This window comes from Molossus molossus, unplaced genomic scaffold (assembly GCF_014108415.1).
Source record: "Molossus molossus isolate mMolMol1 unplaced genomic scaffold, mMolMol1.p scaffold_m16_p_4, whole genome shotgun sequence".
Classification (NCBI taxonomy): domain Eukaryota; kingdom Metazoa; phylum Chordata; class Mammalia; order Chiroptera; family Molossidae; genus Molossus; species Molossus molossus.
The window spans coordinates 104301557-104322147 of NW_023425377.1; the positions used below are offsets into that span (position 1 = coordinate 104301557).

Genomic DNA, 20591 nt, shown 5'->3' on the forward strand with positions numbered 1-20591 from the left:
CACTTTGATGCACAGCGTTTATTCTTTTCTTTAAATAGGCAGTCAGCATTTTGATTCATAAAAGAACAAATGGGAGTATATCAAACAGAATCAACCTCAGAGAGCGCAAGGCTTAGTGTTTTATACACAAAATGTATGAAACAGACCTATAAAGATGGAATGTACAAAATTTAAAAAGAAAGAAAAAGAAGCAAACAATCTTTATACTCATACATAGGATTGAAAGGCTATAGAATTGAGAATGATATAAAGAATTCTATTACAAGAACTGCTGTCGACGACAAAACATTCCATGTCATAAAGCAAAAGCATTGAGTTTAAGGCTGTGCTGCTTTCAAAGGTTAATGGAAATGCTGTACATTCATCGGAATAACATAGCCAATTTATTAATCAATTTTAGAATATTAATAGCTTTCATACGTTCTCCACAAACAAACCACACAATCACTGCCACACAATTCAACTTCAGAAAGTTTAAGGTTAACACCATGATTTGTAGCTTACTGTCATTTAAAACAAACAAAAGATTATTTATTTATACCAAACAAATCTTTAATGGGCACTTAGTTCCTTTATGGCAATACTAGATTCCTAGTTATCAAAAATATTAAAATAATTGTAAAATTTAAAACCCTGCAACGTTTACAGAATGCAACAGTATTACAACTTTCGGTTTTAAGCAAAATTAGATAATGTTTGCAGCAAATAGCTTTAATTTTATCCTACCTGGAAATGTCTTTTTAAAAATTATTAAACTAAAAATACTCCTCCCTTTTCACAAGCTGGTGAATAGAGAGGATGCTGTAGAGTCCAAATGTACAAAAGGTTTTTCCCATTTGAAGCAATCTGCAGATGACCTGATGTTTACTTGGCATTCCCTCCAATGAACTCAGTAGGTATTACCAAAGCATTTATGTGAACCCTTTCATGTTAAGGATCCACGGTCACTTGCTAGTGTACTGCTATTCCAGTTAACTCCATGTTAGGACATACCCTGTATATTTAGTAGTAGAAGCAAGTGTGTTCTAGTTTCATGGACCTGTAGTATTTATTTGCCTCAAATCTAGTCAAAGAATAAATGAAAATAAGGAAACTTGGGGACCTGTTTAGTTACTGGAGATGAAAGTTTGATCAAAATACTAAGTACCATTAAAAAATGGCAAAGTCATAAAGGCTTTTTATTCATGTGTTTCTGAACGGTCAAGTGATCTTTACCACCCCGTGTCCAGCAGGGGAGGTCTGTTCTGGGAGGGAACACATTGTCACTGACCTTTATATAGTGCCCAGGGGAAATTTGGGTAATTTTTCAGTGCTACTTATCATGAATGTATGACAGGTTCTGTACATTTGACAAAGAGAAATCAAGCAACAATGGTAGCCCAGAAAAAAAGTCACCTATTTTAATATCCTTTTCAGTTTACCAGAAACCATTTTCCATAGAATGTGACAAAATTTCACTTAAATCTTGTCTATTCGTACCTTAGCAGCACTTTTCCCCCTAAAATATGCTTACCAAGAAATACAGTAAATGCACATATGTATCCAAATATGAAACGTTATTTATATTTTAACATATATGATTACATATTTTGGGGGAAAAAATATAGTGTTTCCTGGAGTGCCCATAGCATGTGTTTTAGTAACAGATAAACAGGTCTGAATCAAAGTATCTTTTCTTTCATTCCAGTACCAAAATTGATATGTAAAAAAATTAGCTTTGTCTTCAATCTACTAACTGAGATATTCAGCCTTATACGGTATGATAGCTGGTTAATTTCTAAATTCACATATACAATTTAAATGTTGTGAGAGAAAAAAAAAACTCTTTAATTAAACTAGTCTTAATTTAAGATCAATAGCCTGTGACAGAATCTAAATAGAAAGCCATTTTTACTTGTGAAAATAAACCAAAATTAATTTAACCAATTTAAAAAGTTTTCTTTTAAATAGTCTAGGAGCTATCAGAAGTCTAGCTTATCTTTTATGTAGAATACTAATAAAGGGCAAAATGAAATTGCCTCCCTAGAGTGTAAGCTCCAAGGGGGCAGGAATTTTGCCTGTTTCCTCCATCACTATGTCCCCAGTGCCTAGAACAGTACCTGCCTCCTAGCAGGCACTCATTAAATATGAAGGTTTCAATTCAAAGACTTATTCCACTAATGCCAGGAAATAGAGTCATAACATTCTAAAAATGTTATTAAATTTTATAACTTTATCACAGACGATCTCAGGATTTTGAAAACTCTACCTAACTAAAAAAGTACTAAATCTAAATGTATATCTTTCTGAACAAAAATTTTTTTCAGAGGTTTATTTGGGCATAAATTTGATAGACAACTGGAAGTAGCTAGATTTCTGTGCTAAATTTTAAAATGTCCTATATAAGAGAGTGACTAGATTATAAATTAATAAACAGTAAACATCACATTCATATAATTATACATATGGGAAGTGTTTTCTTATAGTACAGTTCTAAGGTGCTTTCAGTGAAAAAGATCCCAAAGTCTTTATCGAAAATGCCAAACATGGCATCCTATTTGGTAGAACTGAGTAGAAAGTTAAACCATGAAAGTGAACCACATTTTATTTTACATTACCAATTAATGAGTGACGAAATTATTCTCACCGTTTCTCAAAATGCATTTATACTTTGTTTAAATGTAATTTAAGTTCAACTTTTCTTTTTTGACCTGTTTTTGTTTTTTGGAAAGACCAGAAGACCATTTTCTGATGCAAAGTCAGCCGATACCATCATTCCTGGAAAATGGCAAAAATTAAATCTGCTTTAGGGCTTGTTCTGCTAGGACGGCTTGAAGCTGCTCTGTAAAGGAATGTGCTGAAGAAAGGCTGTACGATGCTTCCGTATTTCAGAGTGCTGCCTATTTCAATACACCAAAGATTCAGCTATATATATAGATATATATGATACATTCTACCTTACCCTAATCATGTATACATAGTCCTTTAATGCCTCTACTATTCATTAGACAATGATAAATAACCATAACATGCCCATACCTGTAATGCTTTCACAACTTTGGTAACACTGCTTTCTAAGGGGAAACCATTACTCAATCACATGCCTTTGGTTGACACCATCCGTCCTCCAAAGGGCTACTTATGGCTCTCTGTCCTAGGATACTGGTGTCCTACTACATGTGCTGACATTTTGCAGGAGGTTAAAGCTTTCGCTTTCATGAAGTGGAAGAAGAGAGACATATGTGAGAACATGGCACATAAAACATGACTAAGTTTTTCTTGATTACATTCCAGTGCATTGATCTGGAGATGGGCTGTCTGTTTACCAACAGGTAGCATTACTACTGTAATATGCTTTTCAAAGCATTAAGGATTTCAGGTTTCCCTGAAAATGTACTTTGTTTTTTGATACAAGGTGAGGAGGAGAGAAAAGGTGAAAACAACACTAAAAAAAAAAAAAAAAAAAAAAAAGATCTTTGATCTAACCCAGGAAAGATGGAAAATTTACATTTATTTTTAAGTGCTAACCTCAGAGGCCTGCTAATCACAGATGAGAGGATTTTGCAAGACAGTCTTATTTTTTTCCCTAAAGTAATTTATATATAGTTCTTGATAACCAAAAAATGTCACAAGAACAATAACTAGTTTAAAAGTGAGGTTAGAAGCTCCCCTAGGTCTTGTGACCGAGGTTAAAGTATATAACCACAACAGGTTTTGTTTTTGTGTTGTTTTGTTTTTGGAAGCTCTGAGCAAAGGCTACCATTCACAGGACTAACAAACACCTTTAAATATTCTAGGTGTTTTTGAATGCTCATTTGATTTGCACAATTAACTACATAAATCCCTGTCCTATAAGCCATAGTTCACAGGTGTAAAACTTTGCAGTTTTTATAGATTCAGTAGAAGGGATTTTTTTTTTTTAACCCTAAAGGTCAATTACAGAAATCAGATGTAGTTTTTAAGGAAACCGTTACATTCAGAAATAACCTTGGAAAAGTCCACCAATGATTCCTTCTAGCATGAAAAGTCTAGTATAATCTGGTCCCGCGCTGAGAAATCCATTCCAGTTTATAGTGCAAGACCTTTGTTAGGGGTTGTCCAGCTGCCAGCCGTTACTGTAAGTACCGATAGACCTTGAAACAGTGGTTCCCAGAGTCTGCAACCACAACGTGGCCGTCTGAAGTCAGGGCCAGGCCTTGGGGACCGTAGAGCGGATCAGCGGATGTGTTAATGTAGGATAAAAAAGATCCACTTCCATCAAAAACCTGTCAAGATATACAGTTATAGGAAAAGTTATAGTAATAGGATGAAATAGAGGAGTTAGAAAACTCTTGGTGCTAATGTTTTTAATATAAGAGCGTGTGAGTTTTTTCAAATATATAATCTATCAAATATATAATCGAATCAAATATATAATCCCTCCCTCCACTTACCTTGCTTTTTCTCCTCTCTCTCAGAGTCACTGACAAAGAACATGCCATTGGCCACCAGATCACACTTATATTCTTACAGTGGTCATATCTGAGAATGCCCTGGATGGTGCTTGAAAAACGAATGACTTCTCACTCTAAAGCTTCGCTTTTTCCCCCTCTAGCCTGACATCCCCCTTTTATCCTCTATCATAAGTGAGAAAAATCAGCAACTAGATCCCAGAAGAATGGTCCTGAGTCATACTATGTGATGAGAAATAGAGATTTTTTTCCTTTTCAGAAGAGTAAATTATAAGAAGTCAACAGGCCCTGGCCAGTTTGGTTCAGCGGTTAGAGCGTCCACCTCCGGTTCGGAGAGACCCGGGTTCGGTTCCCGCTAAGGGCATGTACCTCGGTTGCAGTTTGTCCCCGGCCCTGGTTGGTCATGCGGGTGGCAGCCACTTGATGTGTCCCTTTCACATCGATGTTTCCCTCTCTCTCCCTCCCACTCTGTCTGTACAAAAAATGGAAAAATGTCCTCGGGTGAGGATAAAAAAAAAAAAAGAAGTCAACAGTACATGTGGATATGAAGTGGTCTTCTTTTGGTCTGTAAGCTTCTGCTATGATGAAGTAGAAGGACGAGAAATACTTCTTCAGAAGGCCCTGGCTGGTTGCTTTTGACCATTCTGTTTGGCCCACCAGGTGTTCTAAAAGGTAGTGTAACTAGGCAGCTGTTACAAGGTCACAACACAGCTCAGCGTCCATAGTCCTACACAGAACTGCTTTGTGAACTTGGTTCCCTGTCTGGTTTCTGTCTTCTCATCAGACATGGCATGCCTCTTTCAAATGTAGGTGCCTGCTGGGATAACTGAGTGAGACAAATACATTCCAGAAATAAAACCATTTATTGTTACATTTACAGTCTCAGCCTTTTTACTGTGAGTGGATACCTGTGTCAGATTCAAACTGCTGACCATTGCTGTCCTTACAGAGGATCTGAGTGATACTAGGTTTAACCAGTGCAGTGTGGGTTCTCACGTGCGCCGCACAGGCTACCCAGCAAGGATGCACAGCACTGCCTGTAAATGCATGTTTAGATATGTGTCTACTCTGAGAAATGGTAGAAAAGAATAGTCTTTTTCAGTTTGAAGATTTAACGGCTTTATTCTTAATTTAGAAAAAAATCAAAAACTTTTGTATCATGGACCCCTTTGGCAGTCTGACGAAGACTATGCAATCTCAAAATAGTATTTTAGTGTTATTTTTTTCCAGATTGTAACCGGTTTTATTATTTTTTAAACCCAATCAAAATGCCAAATGCCATATTATCCTGCAATCGTGAAATTATATTTAAATTACTATTTTTCTTTTAAATTTGTTTTTGTTAACTTTTAATTTTGAAATAATTATAGATTCACAGGAAGCTACAAAGAGAGTAAAGAGGGAGCCTGTGTGCCCTTTACCAAGTTTCTCCCAATGGCAAACTCAGCACACTGACATTGGGATGTGTGTGTGTACAGTTGTATATCATTTTATCACAAGTAGAGATTCATGTAACCAGCACCACAATCAACACACAGAACTATTCCCTCATCACAGAGATCATGCTGCTCTATACACATACCCACTCCCCTTCCTCCACTATCTCTAACTCTTCCCAACCATTAATCAGTTTTCTCTCTCTGTAATTTTAACATTTCAAGAATGTTACATAAACAGAATCATACAGTATGTGATCTTTTGACAGTGGCTTTTCCCACTCAGCATGATGTCCCTGAGATGCATCTTAGTTGTTGAGTACATCACTAGTTTCTCCCTTTTTACTGCTTAGTAGTATTCCATAGTATAGATATATCAATTTGTTTAGCCATTAATGTGTCAAAAAACATCTTGGTCATGGTCAGTTTTGGCATATAACGAAGTTTCTATTAATAACAATGTACACATCTTTGTATGGACATGCATCTCATTTTTCTGGGATAAATACCCAGGAGTGCAACTGCTGGGTTGTATGGTAAGTATATTTTCAATTTTTTAAAAGAAACTGCCAAACTACTTTTAAGACTGACTGTCATTATACATCCCCCAATAGCAATGTCTAAGAGATCTAGTTTGCATAATGCAAATTAGACATTATCAATATTTTCCATTTTAGCTATTCTAATATGTGTGTAGTAATATCTCATTGTGGTCTTAATTTACACTCTGTTCATGTCTAGTAATATGGAACATCTTTTCATGGCTATATCCTCTTCGGTAAAATTTCTCTCCATGTCTTTTGCTCATTGAATTGGATTATTTGGTTCTTTTACTGGTAAATTATGAGACTCTTTATACATATATTCTAGGTCTAAGTCTTTTGTCAGATATGAAATTTAGAAATATTTTCTCCTAGTCGATTGCTTACCTTTTTATCCTCTTAACAGAGTCTCTCATAGGGTGAACATTTTTAATTTCGATGAAGTCCAATTTACTTTTTTCTTTTATGGATTTTCAAATACTGAAACAGACATACACCTTTAGAATAAACTCCACTTGGTCATGGAGAGATTTTTATATACTGCTGAATTTTATTTGGTAATTTTTGTGAAGTAATTTTGCATCTATATTTATGAGGAATGTGGTCTATAGTTTGCTTTTTGTGCTGTCTTGGTCTGGTTTGGGGATCAGGGCATCAAAGCTAAGCTGGGAAGTGAACTGTAAAGTGTTCCCATGTATTCTATTTTCTGGAAGAAATTATGTAGAACTGATGCTAAATCTTTAAGCATTTGTAACCATCTGAGATGGTAAACAAGTGAAACCATCTGAATTTGGAGATTTATTTAGGGAGAGTTTTAAAATTATGAACAAAATTTCCTTAACTGTGTGGGGCTATTTAAATCATTTATTTTGCCCTGGCCAGTTCGGCTCAGCGGTTAGAGTGTCGGCCTGCGGTACAGAGAGACCCGGGTTCGGTTCCCGCTAAGGGCACGTACCTCGGGTGCAGTTTGTCTCTGGCCCTTGGTTGGGCCCTGGTTGGGTTGCGTGGGTGGCAACCACTCGATGTGTCCCTTTCACGTCAATGTTTCTCTCTCTCTCTCTCCCTCCCACTCTATCTAAACAAAATATCGAAAAAAAAAAAAAAATGTCCTCAGGTGAGGATAAATAAGTAAGTAAATAAATAAATCATTTATTTTATTTTGAGGAACTGGTCCATTTCATCTAAGTTGTCAAATTGATATGTGTAGAGTTGTTTATAGAATTTCCTTATTATCCTTTTGATTTCTTCAGGGTCTGTATGATATTAGTGTTTTGTATCTTTTTTCTTGTTTGTCAGTCTTGCTAGAGGTTTGTCAATTTTATTGATCTATCCAAAGAACCAACTTCATTGTTTTTCTGTCTTAAATTTCACTGATCTGATCCTATCTTCACTGTTTCCTTCCTTCTGCTTGCTTCAGTTTGTTTTGTTTTGCTCCTTGTTTTCTGTCTTCTTGAGGTGGGAGCTTAGATTATTAATTTGAGACTTCCCTTTTTTCTAATGTAAGCATTTAGTGCTACTAATTTCCCTCTCAGGTAGAGTGGGGGGAGTGGGAAGAAGTTGATCAAAGGGTACAAACGTCCAGTCAGAAGATGAGTAAATTCTGAGGATTTAATATACAGCATGGTGATCATAGTTAATACTATATTAAGCACTTGAAAGTTGCCAAGAGAGTAGATTTCAATGTTCTCACCACAACAAAGAAACGGTCATTATGTGACAGTGATATGATGATGATGTTACCTAATGCTACAGTGGTAATCATTTTACAATATACAAGTATCAAATCAACACATTGCACACCATAAACTTACACAATGTTATGTGTCAATCTCAATAAAGCTGGGGTGAAAATTTCCCTTTCAGGACTGTTTACACTGCATTCCACAAAATTTGATATGCTATATTTGCATTTTCATTCACTCAGTATATTTTAACATTTTTCCTTGAGATTTCCTCTTTGACTCAGTAGAACAATGTTTTGAAATGCACAAAACAAAATATATGGGATTATGAAGGAAAACAACCATTAAAATACAATAAAAATTCTACAAAATTTTGGTTATAGTAGTATGTGTGCTTTTTTATTTTTGTTGTTGTTCCTCCCTGAGGATATTTTTCCATTGATTTTTAGATAGAGTGGAATGAAGGGAGGGGGAGTGAGAGAGAGAGAGAGAGAGAAAGAGAGAGAGAGAGAAATATTGATGTGAGAGAGACACATCTGTTGGTTGTCTCCTGCGTGACCTTGACTGGGGCTGGGGATCGAACCTGCAACCCAGGTATGTGCCCTTGACCAGCAATCAAACTAGAAACCCTTTGGTCTGCGGGCTGACACTCCAACTATTGAGCCAAATGGGCCAGGGCAGTATGTGTGCTTTTTTAACCAACACATTAAATAACAAGAAATTGTGATGGGTGGCTGATAATAACTGTAATTTTGAAGTAGTGATGAGCATAAATGATGATTCAAGATGTTTGCAACTGTAATATGAAAATTTCTGTGACTTCTCTTGGTGACAAAGTAATAGATATTACACAAACTACTGTGATTGTTGCCTGTATTCAAATTAAAGTAAATGATCATTTTAACCAGAAGCTAGTAAAAACAATAATATAATATTTTTGTGTAATGGACCTCATGAATTCTACCTGAAATGAGGGCCTATGGGATACATGTTAAAAAGGCCCAATTTAGATGTTTCACTCTGGTAATAAGTTGACATTTTTTCTACTCCACCTTCCTTAGTTTGGCACTCCTTGTGAGATTACCTGTGGTCTTATGCCCTAACAAATTCAGAATGAAAAACATTACAATCTCAGGACAGCTAATTCTCCATTTTTAACAAGTACCAATCACTCAACACAAATAAATCAGCACTTTAATCTACCTGGATCCTGCTGTTTCCCCAGTCGGCCACAATGATGTTTCCGTTCGAATCCACCGCTACGCCCGTTGGGGCGTTAAACTGCCCATTTCCTTCTCCATTTGAACCAAACTTCAGCATGAACTCTCCTTCCTGATTAAACACCTGTATACATATTTTTCAATTACTCTATTTTAAATAAGAGTAGTTGAGCCAACATTATGGATTTAAAAATATCTATCTGAGCAGGTTACTTATAACAATTGTGGTTTCCCAATTTGTCAATTTCTCATTTGTTAAATCAGTTGTTTTTTTCTGGTTGTTATCAGGTTATTGAATACTTATGTGTGAAATACTTCCATTATAAATTACAAAATATATACAAATATAAGGTAGTATGAGAAAGTAGAGCTATAATCAACAATATTATTCTTTCTGCCTTTAAATAAATGGTTAAATTTCAAGAACAAGCATTGTATTTCCAATAGGGTGGACGATGATTCAAAGTTGGGTCAGAAAGTAGGGGCTTTTTGTTAGGCCAGATGCTCAGAATTTATTACCACTTTACTAAGTCAACATAACAAGAAAGAGGAGGCTGGATTTCACAATTATAACAGGGGGAATTGATTGACTGTGTACGTGAGAGAGAGAGAGAGAGAGAGAGAGAGAGAGAGAGAGCGGGGGGAGGGGGAGAGCGAGAGAGAGTACAGCAGATAAGACATAAGGGCTTATATATATATATTTTTTTTTTTTTTTGAGAATATATTTTAACTAAAATAGAGAGTTTATATGACCCTAAGGCTACTGAGAGAAGGAAGGAGGACAGAAACGGAACTCTAAAGCAAATTCTCTAATCTGATATGGGCAAGCAATGGGTTGTTGCAGTTAATTGAACATTCTTATTACTAGAGTGTTAGTGTATGTGTCTCAAATACACATTACTGATTTTGAAGGTATTAATATGCGTTTAATGATAAGACTACTGTAAACATAATTTTATCTTGATGGTTCAGATGATAATGGTTTTGAAATGCCTCCAGCCTACAAGTGTGGAAATATTCGTTAACAATCCAAAAGTATTACAGACAAGGCACCGTGAGAGTAAGGGTTCCTGGATCGTGTGGACCAGGGGGAATTCACTACATCTGAGCTGAGATCTAACTTGAGGATGATCTCAGGACCCTTGAGAGATTCTCTTTGTGCCATTTCTGTGATCAGGAAAGATGTAAGGACTCCAAGGGTTACCCAAATTAGGAAAGTGAGACACTTCCACCTCTGAAGGCTCAACTTTCAGACAAAGGAAAAGAGTTCTGACCACTTTCTGAATTAATCACTTACTTGCCAAGGAAGCAAGTGACCTCTTTGGTTCTTTGCAAAGGATACAGACAAGAACCAGCTTTTACTAAGAGACCATGTGGTGAAAATCTCTCCTTTCACATAACACATTGTGTTGTTGTTGTTGTTTTTATTATTGGTGAAACTTTTTTTGTTTTATTTATTTACTTATTTATTTATCTTTATTGTTGAAAGTATTACAAATGTTCCTTTTTTCCCCCATTGACCGCCCCCTCTTCCCCACTCCCACACCTCCCCCTCCTGCCTTCCCCACACTATTGTCTGTATCCACTGGCTGTGCATATATGCATATAAGTTCTTAGGTTTATCTCTTCCCACCCCTCCTCCCCATCCCCTTCCCTCTGAGGTTTGTCAGTCTGTTCCCTGCTTCTAGGTCTCTGGATCTATTTTGATTGTCTAAAAATTCTATTTTTAAAGACCAATGGGAGTATTTTCATGCTGGTAAGGACTCAATTTATCATTCTCTGATCTTTGCCTTAAGTCCTACACATCATCTTTTGTTATGCTCATTGCACAGGACCGACCTGGATAGCCCCCTAGGAGGGAGGACACAAGCCCAGTCCCTGCTGCCTCTTTGCTCTCAGTTACCCTCCTCCTCTGCTACTGATTTTTCCCACTGTTTCCCTTTCTTTGTTAAGACGTGCCCCATAGAGGGGAGAATCTGCGGCTCACTGGCATTGAGGGAGGTGGGGGCAGTGAGGATGGAGTTCTACCACTGTGGTGGCAGCTCTGGAGAGACGACATGGCAGAAGGCAGCCTTGGACGTTAGCATGGTGGGCATCCTTTGCCTTCATCCTGCCCCACCGCCACTGTGCTCTCCTCTGCACAGCGACTTGGCATAACCACCGAAAAAGCTTAAGGCTTTTCCATTTACTCGGGTTAAAGAAATCTTCTAGAATGGGCTGGGGAAATGGAGCAGTGAAGGGCACGGCAGAGTGCACCCATGGGCGTTAAATCCTCTTTAGCTATTCCAGTGACCGACACTGACAAATCGTGTTTAATGCTGGTTGCTCAATGGTTGTCCTCAGTCACTAGTGTACCACTGACGCTGTTCATTATCCTTCCTCTAAAATTCCTAACTGTAAAAAATGTAAATGAATTTACTTACAAGGACAACTTTCCATTGCTTCTATAAGTACAAACCAGTATCACTTGATGTAAACAGAAGGAAACCCTTAAAATAAATAATTGACTCTTAAAATAAAAACACCTGCCAGGGCACTGCCCATGATCACCTGGCATACCTCCATGGGATACGCACCACACCTGGTCTAGAATGTTACTAAACATTTTCTCATTCTCGTAAAAGAGAAATTTGTTTTAAACCACTTTATTATTTTCTGATTTGCTCATAACAAAGATCAAATCTTTCTTCCCCCTATCCCTAATAAGAAAGATGTACGACACTACCTGGGGAACAGGGGTGGGCATTGTTTTCTTAGGAACACCAGTTGTGTGAAGGCATTCTAAGAAGTATACAATGTGCTATATGAGTGTATGCTAGGGCTACTTCCCTCCCCAAATCTTCTGTTGTAGCAGAGTTCTAACATCTAATTTTGTCTAAAAGGACTTATGATGCAGAAAATTAACAAAATGATCTTGTTTTAATTATTGAATAGTCGCGAAATATTAAGTTTCAGAAAGTTCTGCCTCCCAAAGTTCAAGCAATTGCTTTTATAATTTAATTTTCAGGTCGCCTCCATGTACACACTTTCAAATTAGGAAACTTATTGCCACACATTTTGTTCGATTTTCTGATTCTCCAAAGTATGTATGTCCAAATTAAAACCTGCATCTTTAAGGAGAAGCAAAATCTGCTCTTTTAGCTTAACTCCTTTAGGTTCTATGTGTATGAGAGTTATTTTCTCCCAGATGGATTTCTCAGCAAAAGCGGTTAAAAGTTAACAACAATTGGTGTGGTTATAGTACCTTGACAGAATGATTGTGGAAATCTGTAACAATAATTTCATTATTGCTATTTACAGCTGCAAAATGGGGACCTGAAATAAAGATAGAAAAAAATATGAGATGACCATAACAACAAAAATGATTACAACATAGCAGTTACAAAACTTAATATGTTACTTAGTTATTTAAGAAAGAACCAAGAAGACTAGCCTCAGTTCTTGAAAGATCGTTCAGCCAGACCTCTGGCTCCAGATAACACGTAATCTCTAACATTCTACACCTGTGACTGTCTACTGTGACTTCTTCCAGATCCAGCTAAGAGTTGCAGCAGCCCTAATGAAGAAGGATGAGCAATAAGCATCAGACTTCATTCTCCAAACCACCATCTGAACGTCACATCAGCCAGCTTGCCTGAGTGTGTGTTAGTCATTTTAGGGTCCTCGGTTTCCACTGAGGAAAGACATGGTAACTCTCAGCATTGGAAAGAAAAAAAAAGGGACTCCAATATATAAGATTTTTTAAAAAGTAGAGCAGAAAACCCATACTCTATAATTTTGGGTGACATTCAGAACCTGGCAGAACTAGAGACAAAGCACAAAGAAAGATTATGCAAATGAAAGTTAAGTTGCCAAAAACATCCTTTTAAGGAGGAAATTTAGTAAACTGCTTTCAGCTTCTCGCAAGTGTGAAAAACTAAGTAAGCTTGTGACTACAAAGTGGTGCATCAAGAAGAGAAATAAAAGAGACTGCCCCTCCTGGACTCGGCAAATACTCTGAACACTCTCTTATAATCACCTATAAAGATGGAAAAATCCCCTTTCAGAGGCTCTTTAAATAAACATACAGCTAGGTGGAAACGAAAGTTACTCCATTGTTCCTCAAACATTATTATCTTAAAATACTGTATTTTAAAATTTATATGTTATTTACTATTAATATTCAAAGATTAGACATCTGAGTGGTGAAGTACCACCAATAAAAACCGCACATGGGTGGCAGTTTAACTTACTTCCGGGGGAGTCATTGAGAAGCAGGGAACCATGCTTTTTGCTTAGATTGCATCCCCAGTATGTTTCCCAAAGCCAGCAAACATACTGGGGGTGAGGCGTCTTCAACATGCTCCGACATCATGCAAATGTGAGCAGAAGCAGCATAAAAAAGGGGCTTTACGTATTACCATCAAGTGTACCTGCAAACTGCCTGTCCCCATTTCCTCGGCTACCAAACCTGGTGACTATTTTCCCGTTTGGCTGGAAGATAAACACGCAGCACGCCTTGTTGTCCACCACAATGATGTGGCCGTTGCGATCCACAGAAACTCCTTTGGGCCCCATCAACTTTCCTGATCCGATTTTTGTCTGTTAGAAACAAGCACAGCGGTGAAGTTTACAACACGACACAGAACACGAAGACAGACATTTTTCTTAGTAAACATTGACTTGAAGGTTTAAACAGGGGGCACAGTGACTCATGTCTCAATGATCTCTGTCCTGGAAAATTATCTTTGTCACATTCGTTACCTGCTATTGATATTAATTTGAAATACTTATTTTTTTTTAAAAGGAATCCCCACCAAAAATGTTCTGAAATCCCCTTCACTGGGGTCCCACTTCCCTTCTAAAGAGGCAAGGTGGTAGAGCAAAAAAAATCCCTAGATTACCAGTAGGGAGACTGTTCTCTGTCGCCTGCTTTGGACACAGCTGGTATAGAACAAATGCATTTAATTTCTTTAAATGTCAGATTCTTTATATATTAAAACATGTCAAAAAGTGACCTCAATAGCCTGGCTGGTGTGGCTCAGTTGGCTGAGCATCAGTCCCATGCACCAAGAGGTCACTGGTTTGAATCCCAGTCAGAGCACATGCCCAGGTTGCAGGCTCCATTCCCAGTAGGGGGTGTGCAGGAGGCAGCTGATCAATGTTTCTTTCTTTTTTCTTTATTGATTTTAGAGAGAGAGAAAGAAGAGGGAGAGAGAGATAGAAACGTTGATGAGAGAGAACATAGATTGTCCGCCTCCTACATGTCCCCCACTGGGGATCAGGCCTACAACCTGGGCATGTGTCCTGACTGGGAATCGAACTGCCAACCTCTTGGTGCATGGGTCAATGCTCAACCACTAAACCACACCGGTGGGGCTCTTTCATCAATGTTTTGATCTCTCCCTCTCCCTTCCAGTCTTTCTAAAAATCAATAAAAACATATTTAAAAAAAAAAAAAAAGTGACCTCAATAACTTCCAGTGGTATTTTGGAATATGTATTAAAGGAAAACAATGTAGATAAAGTGATTAGTATACAACATAGCACAAATTAAGCAGCTATAAAAGGGAAGCAATCACTGTCATTACTTTATATCACAATTCACATTGAAACAGCCAGGTATCCACCATTAAACTTTAGTAGAATTGAGTTCCACACAGGCAGGGGTCATGTCTGTTCATCCAGCACATCTACCCAGAGCCTAGTGTACTTCTTGGTGTCTAACAGGTACTCAACAAATTTTTCCTTGATGTATTCATTTTAAGACTCTCGCATTTATTATAGGGTAAAATGATGATTAAATGGTTCCAGTTTTCGCAGAGTTTTTAAATGGGAGGAACGCGTTAGATTTCTATCAAACATATACCACACACATTTTAAATCTTATTCATTTTTCTGAGGAGACTATTGTGTACATAGATACCTGTTTGTGATTCAATCCATGTCTTATACCTTTACTTTTATAGCTCCATTTTCTAGGGTGTTTATAAAGTACTTTACTCATTTCCCCATTTATTTACTAATTCTACACACACTGACTGAGCACCCACTATGTGTCACTTGGTAGACAAAGACAATAAGACACTGTCCCTATCCTCGAAGATGTCTCAGTGGCACTGCAGAGACAAACATGTCTAAAGTGCCTGGTACTGAGTGTTCGATTTGGCAGATTTGGGAGCATTCAAATGGGCCACCTCAGAAGGCGAAACAACCTGATGAGACGGTCACTACAGACAAGGAAGGAGAAAGAGCACCCAAGGCGAGGGAGCAGCCAGAAATCATGCCTGGTAAATGACGGGACAGCAAGAAACACAGGTGTCTCTGGAGCCCAGGCTTAAAATGTCAGAGCAAAGTAAAGCAAAGTAAATCTCTATGTGTTTTTATGAAAGATATCCAAGATATATTATAAAGCAACATACAGAACAGTGAGTATAATCTGAGCCCACTTTTATTAAATGTACATGTATGCATACTCCTGGAGGAGAAACTAAAAAAACAAATAGTATTTATATCTTGGAAAGAGATATTTAAGAGAAACTCTAACTTTTCATTTTATACTCATCTATAGACTTGAAAAATTTATTTGCAAACAAGACTTTACAAATTAAATTTTTAACTCCTGAAAAGTTTCATTCCCAAAGTTGCTGGTTTAGTCCTCTTATTTTTCTCTCTCTAGAGAAAAAAATGGTGCTGTCTGATAGAAATATAACATGACTACACATGTAACTTAAAGTCTTCCAGTAGCCACATCAAAAATATAAAAAGAAGCCCGGCTGGTGTGGCTCAGTGGTTGAACATTGACCCATGCACCAAGAGGTCACCGGTTCAGTTCCCAGCCATGGCATATGCCCAAAGTTGTGGGCCAAATCCCCAGTGGGGGGCATGCAGGAGGCAGCCAATTGATGTTCTCTCTCATTGATGTTTCTATCTCTCCCTCTCCCTTCCCCTCTCTCTCTAAAATCAATAAAGAAAAGAAACATTTTAAATAAATAAATAAAAAGTAAATAAAAGAAAAAGAGAAAATTAATTTGAATTATATATGTCATTTAACCCAATATATCCAAAAGTGATCATTTCAACATGTAATCAATATAAAAATTATTAATGAGATATTTTACATTCTTTTGAGGGGACTAAGTCTTTGAAATCCAGTATGGATTTTATACTCACAGCACATCTCAATTCAGACAGCCCCATTTCAAGAACTCAGTATAAATATGTGGTTAGTAGCTACCATATTGGACAATGCAACTCTATACTTCCAAGATCTCATTTATGCTACAGAATCAACTTTCACCTTTATATATAAGATTCTCAAATCCATATCTTTGGTCATGGCATATTTTATAGGTTTCACCTTAATCTCAACCAATGTCAAACCAAATTTATGTCCTTCGTTTACACCATTAAAAAACCAAAAAGAGCCCTGGCCAGTTTGGCTCAGCGGTTAGAGCATCGGCCCGTGGACCAGAGAGTCCTGGGTTCGGTTCCTACCAAGAGCACGTACCTGGGTTGCAGTTCATCCCCAGCCCCGGTTGGGGTTGTGTGAGTGGCAACCACTCGATGTGTCTCTCTTACATCCATGTTTCTCTCTCTCTCTCCCTCCCTGTCTCCCTCCTGCTCTATCTGTCCTCAGAGGAGGATTAAAAAAACAAAACAAAACAAAAAAAGAAAACCCAAACTAGCACCTCCTGATTTCCGAATTCCTCTTATGACATCACAATTCATCCAGTTAACCAGGATCAAAATTTCAGAGCAAAATTCATTCATTCTTTCATCAGTCTGAACCTCAGTTTTCTCATCTGTAAAATGGCAATTGTGCTATTTATCTCCTGGGTCTCGCAGATTCCGAAGGATAAAGGACAATGTCAACCACAGCATATGGCACACAGATGATCTCCTTCTCCCTCACCCTACTCAGCTGGTATCATACCTGACCCACAGCATCAACTCCTTTCCCAACAGAGACAGGAAGACATGCAAAAAAAAGAGTATGAAGAGAAGGATGGGGATTTTCCCACAGCCGCGGTTCAAACTTTGTATAATCTTTTATTCTTGGAAGTTTACAAATGATTGATTCCAATTTTATCTCTTTAGAACAAAGATACACATTTACTTAGGAAGAAACAATGGCATTCTGGCTAGGGAATCTGTCATATAAATTTGATTCTGATTCTGAATGTAGCACAAAGACCAAAGAGACTATAACATAATAGCTTACAAAGAAATTGTGTTCTTTCTTTCATGTCTGAATAGAAGATACATCAGTCAGGATCAAAAGAGAGAAGACTCTGATGATTAAAACAAGAATATTAATGGTACCTAACATTATGAACACTAGTTGTTACTTGGAATGACTTAGCCATATAATAATATCAACTGGAGTATAATTATCGTGCTTAAAAACAGAAAATAAAGAATTACTACCATTCTATCATGTAGTTAAGAACTAGTTAATGCAGGTCTACAAGAAAACAAATGTTGAACCAAAACCTCCTTTCCGTCCACATCCCTTCTATCCCAGTTCAGGTGCATCAGCTTCTACCAAGTGAAATCAGAATTATAGCTTTTAACCTGACAATATGTCTGCCACCTTAAACAGAATTGTAAGCGAAGATATTTTAGAACCTGGCTCTGGAACTGTTAAAGTATTTAGCTCAACAAATGGGTCATTAAATTGAAGAGGGAAGAGATGAGATATTTTAGAATATGGTGGCCTTCATTTTCTTTCCTTTTTTTTTTTTTATCCTCACCTGAGGACATTTTTTTATTTTTTGTTCAGATAGGGTGGGAGGGAGAGGAAGAGAGAAACATTGACGTGAAAGGGACACATCGAGTGGCTGCCACCCGCACGACCCAACCAGGGCCGGGGACAAACTGCAACCGAGGTACGTGCCCTTAGTGGGAACCAAACCCGGGTCTCTCTGGACCGCAGGCCAACGCTCTAACCGCTGAGCCAAACTGGCCAGGGCTCATTTTCTTTTTTTTTATCCTCACCTGAGGACATTTTTCGATATTTTGTTCAGATAGAGTGAGAGGGAGAGAGAGAGAGAGACAGAGAAACATCGACGTGAAAGCAACACATCGAGTGGTTGCCACCCACACGACCAACCAGGGCTGGGGACAAACTGCAACCAAGGTACGTGCCCTTAGCGGGAACCGAACCCGGGTCTCTCCGGACCGCAGGCCGACGCTCTAACCGCTGAACCAAACTGGCCAGGGCTCATTTTCATCACTTAAAAAAAAGGAGAGAAAAGAAAACCCAGACTTCCGGTCAAGACGGCGGGTAGGTAAACGCGGAATCACGTCCTCCCACAACCACATCAAAGTTACAACTAAACTACAGAACAACCATCATTCAGAATCGCCTGAAATCCAGCTGAATGGAAGTCCTACAACTACGGAATTAAAGCAGCAGCCGCATGCAGACTGGCAGGAGGGGCGGAGGTGGACGGGCTGGTCCCACACCCACGTGTGGCGGAAAAAATCAGGAGGACACCTCGGCTGGGAAGGTCCTCCCTGAGGACTGAGGGGTCCCCGTCCCACACCAGGCGCCCCGCTCAGGGTTCCAGTGCCAGGAAGAGAATCCCCATAACTTCTGGCTGGAAAAACCAGCGGGAACTGAGGCTCAGGGAAGCTGAGGCAGCTGGAGCCCCAGGCAGCTCCTTAAAGGGCCCGCACACGGACTTATCGGACTCTCTCCCTCTAAGCTCGGAGGGGAGGCAGCTCGAGGGGCACCAGAGACATACAGGGAAGACACTGGAACGAGGGCTGGATAGGGAGCTTTCTCCTGGATAGATGTGCTGTCAGAGGCTTTTGTTTCTTTGGTGAGCCCTTCCCTGGGGCGGTACACAGCCGCCATATCTGCTCATACTGGTAGTCCCGCCCTGGCGAATCCCTGAGGCCCCGCCCCACACAACTTTCAGGCCCACCCAAGCTGTTGCCAGTTGCTTTACCATAGGATTAGCCTGTCTTAAATCCTGCTTCAGGTTTTTCTAAATTCTTTCAAACAAGCAGCATCTGGTCTCAGCTAGCCCCATACCTCTTGTTAAGTAATACATAGAAACAAACACATGGAGGCAGCCAAAATGAGGAGACAAAGAAACAGGTCCCAAATGTAAGAACAGAACAAAAGTCCAGGAAAAGAACTAAGCGAAATGGAGATAAGCAACCTAACAGATGCAGAGTTCAAAATGCTGCTTATAAGGATGCTCAATGAACTTAGTGAGAACCTCAGTGAACTTAGTGAGGGCCTCAAGAGCATAAAAAAGGACCAGTCAGAAATGAAGGATGCACAGTCAGAAATGAAGGAGGCACAAACTGAAATGAAGAATAATTTACACAGACTCATTAGTAGAGTAGGTAAAGCCAAGAAGCAAACCATCGATTTGGAATATAAGGAAGTAAAAAACACCCAATCAGAACAGAAAAAAGAATCCAAAAAAATGAGGATAGTGTAAGGAGCCTCTGGGACAACTTCAAGCGTGCCAACATTCGCATCCTGGGGGTGCCAGAGGAGAAAAGAGAGAACAAGAAATCGAAAACCTATTTGAAACAATAATGGCAGAAAACTTCCCTAACTTGGTGAAGGAAACAGACATACAAGTCCAGGAAGCAAAGAGAGTCCCAAACAAGATGAACCCCAGGAGGCCCACACCAAGACACATCATCATCAAAATGCAAAAGGTTCAAGACAAAGAGAGAATCTTAAAAGCAGCAAGAGAAAAGCAGTTAGTTACCTACAAGGGAGTTCCCATAAGACTGTCAGTTGATTTCTCAAAAGAAATTTCGCAGGCCAGAAGGGAGTGGCAAGAAATATTCAGAGTGATGAAAAGCAAGAACCTACGACCAAGATTACTCTATCCTGCAAAGCCGTCATTTAGAATTGGTGGCCATATAAAGAGTTTCCCAGATAAGGAAGGGCTAAAGGAGTTCATCACCACCAAACCATTATTATATGAAATGTTGAAGGATTTTTTGAAGAAAAGATACAAAATATAAACAAACAAAATGGTAGTCGATATATCTATCGACAATGGAATCTACAAACTAAATGAACAGGCAGAGCAGAAACATTCTGTTGGTTGCCAGATGGGAGGGGGTTTGGGGGAATGGGTAAAAGAGGTGAAGGGATTAAGAAGTACAAATTGGTTGCTAGACTGACAAACCTGAAAGGGAAGGGGGTTGGGGGGTGGGAAGAAATAAACCAAAGAACTTATATGCATAACCAATGGACACAGACCACAGTGTGGGGAAAGGCAGGAGGTGGGGAGGGGAGGAGAAGGTCAATGGGGGAAAAA

The 20591-nt window shown here is 38.7% G+C and overlaps 1 protein-coding gene across 4 annotated transcripts in view; it reads right to left on the reverse strand.

Annotated features, from left to right (window-relative positions):
* Positions 1-2702: 2702 nt before the first annotated feature.
* The window catches only part of TRIM2 (tripartite motif containing 2), a 138343-nt gene continuing 120454 nt past the window's right edge, over positions 2703-20591 (reverse strand). For 3 of the 4 annotated variants that reach the window (XM_036240476.1, XM_036240474.1, XM_036240475.1), the window contains exons 9-12: positions 13723-13891; positions 12555-12625; positions 9294-9434; positions 2703-4244 (exon numbers count right to left, since the gene is read on the reverse strand). In XM_036240476.1, the coding sequence (XP_036096369.1) occupies positions 4092-4244; positions 9294-9434; positions 12555-12625; positions 13723-13891 (534 nt within the window). In that variant the 3' untranslated portion in view covers positions 2703-4091. Of the gene's footprint in view, positions 4245-9293; positions 9435-12554; positions 12626-13722; positions 13892-20591 lie in introns of those variants that run through there. The other variant, XM_036240477.1, reaches the window with a different exon arrangement.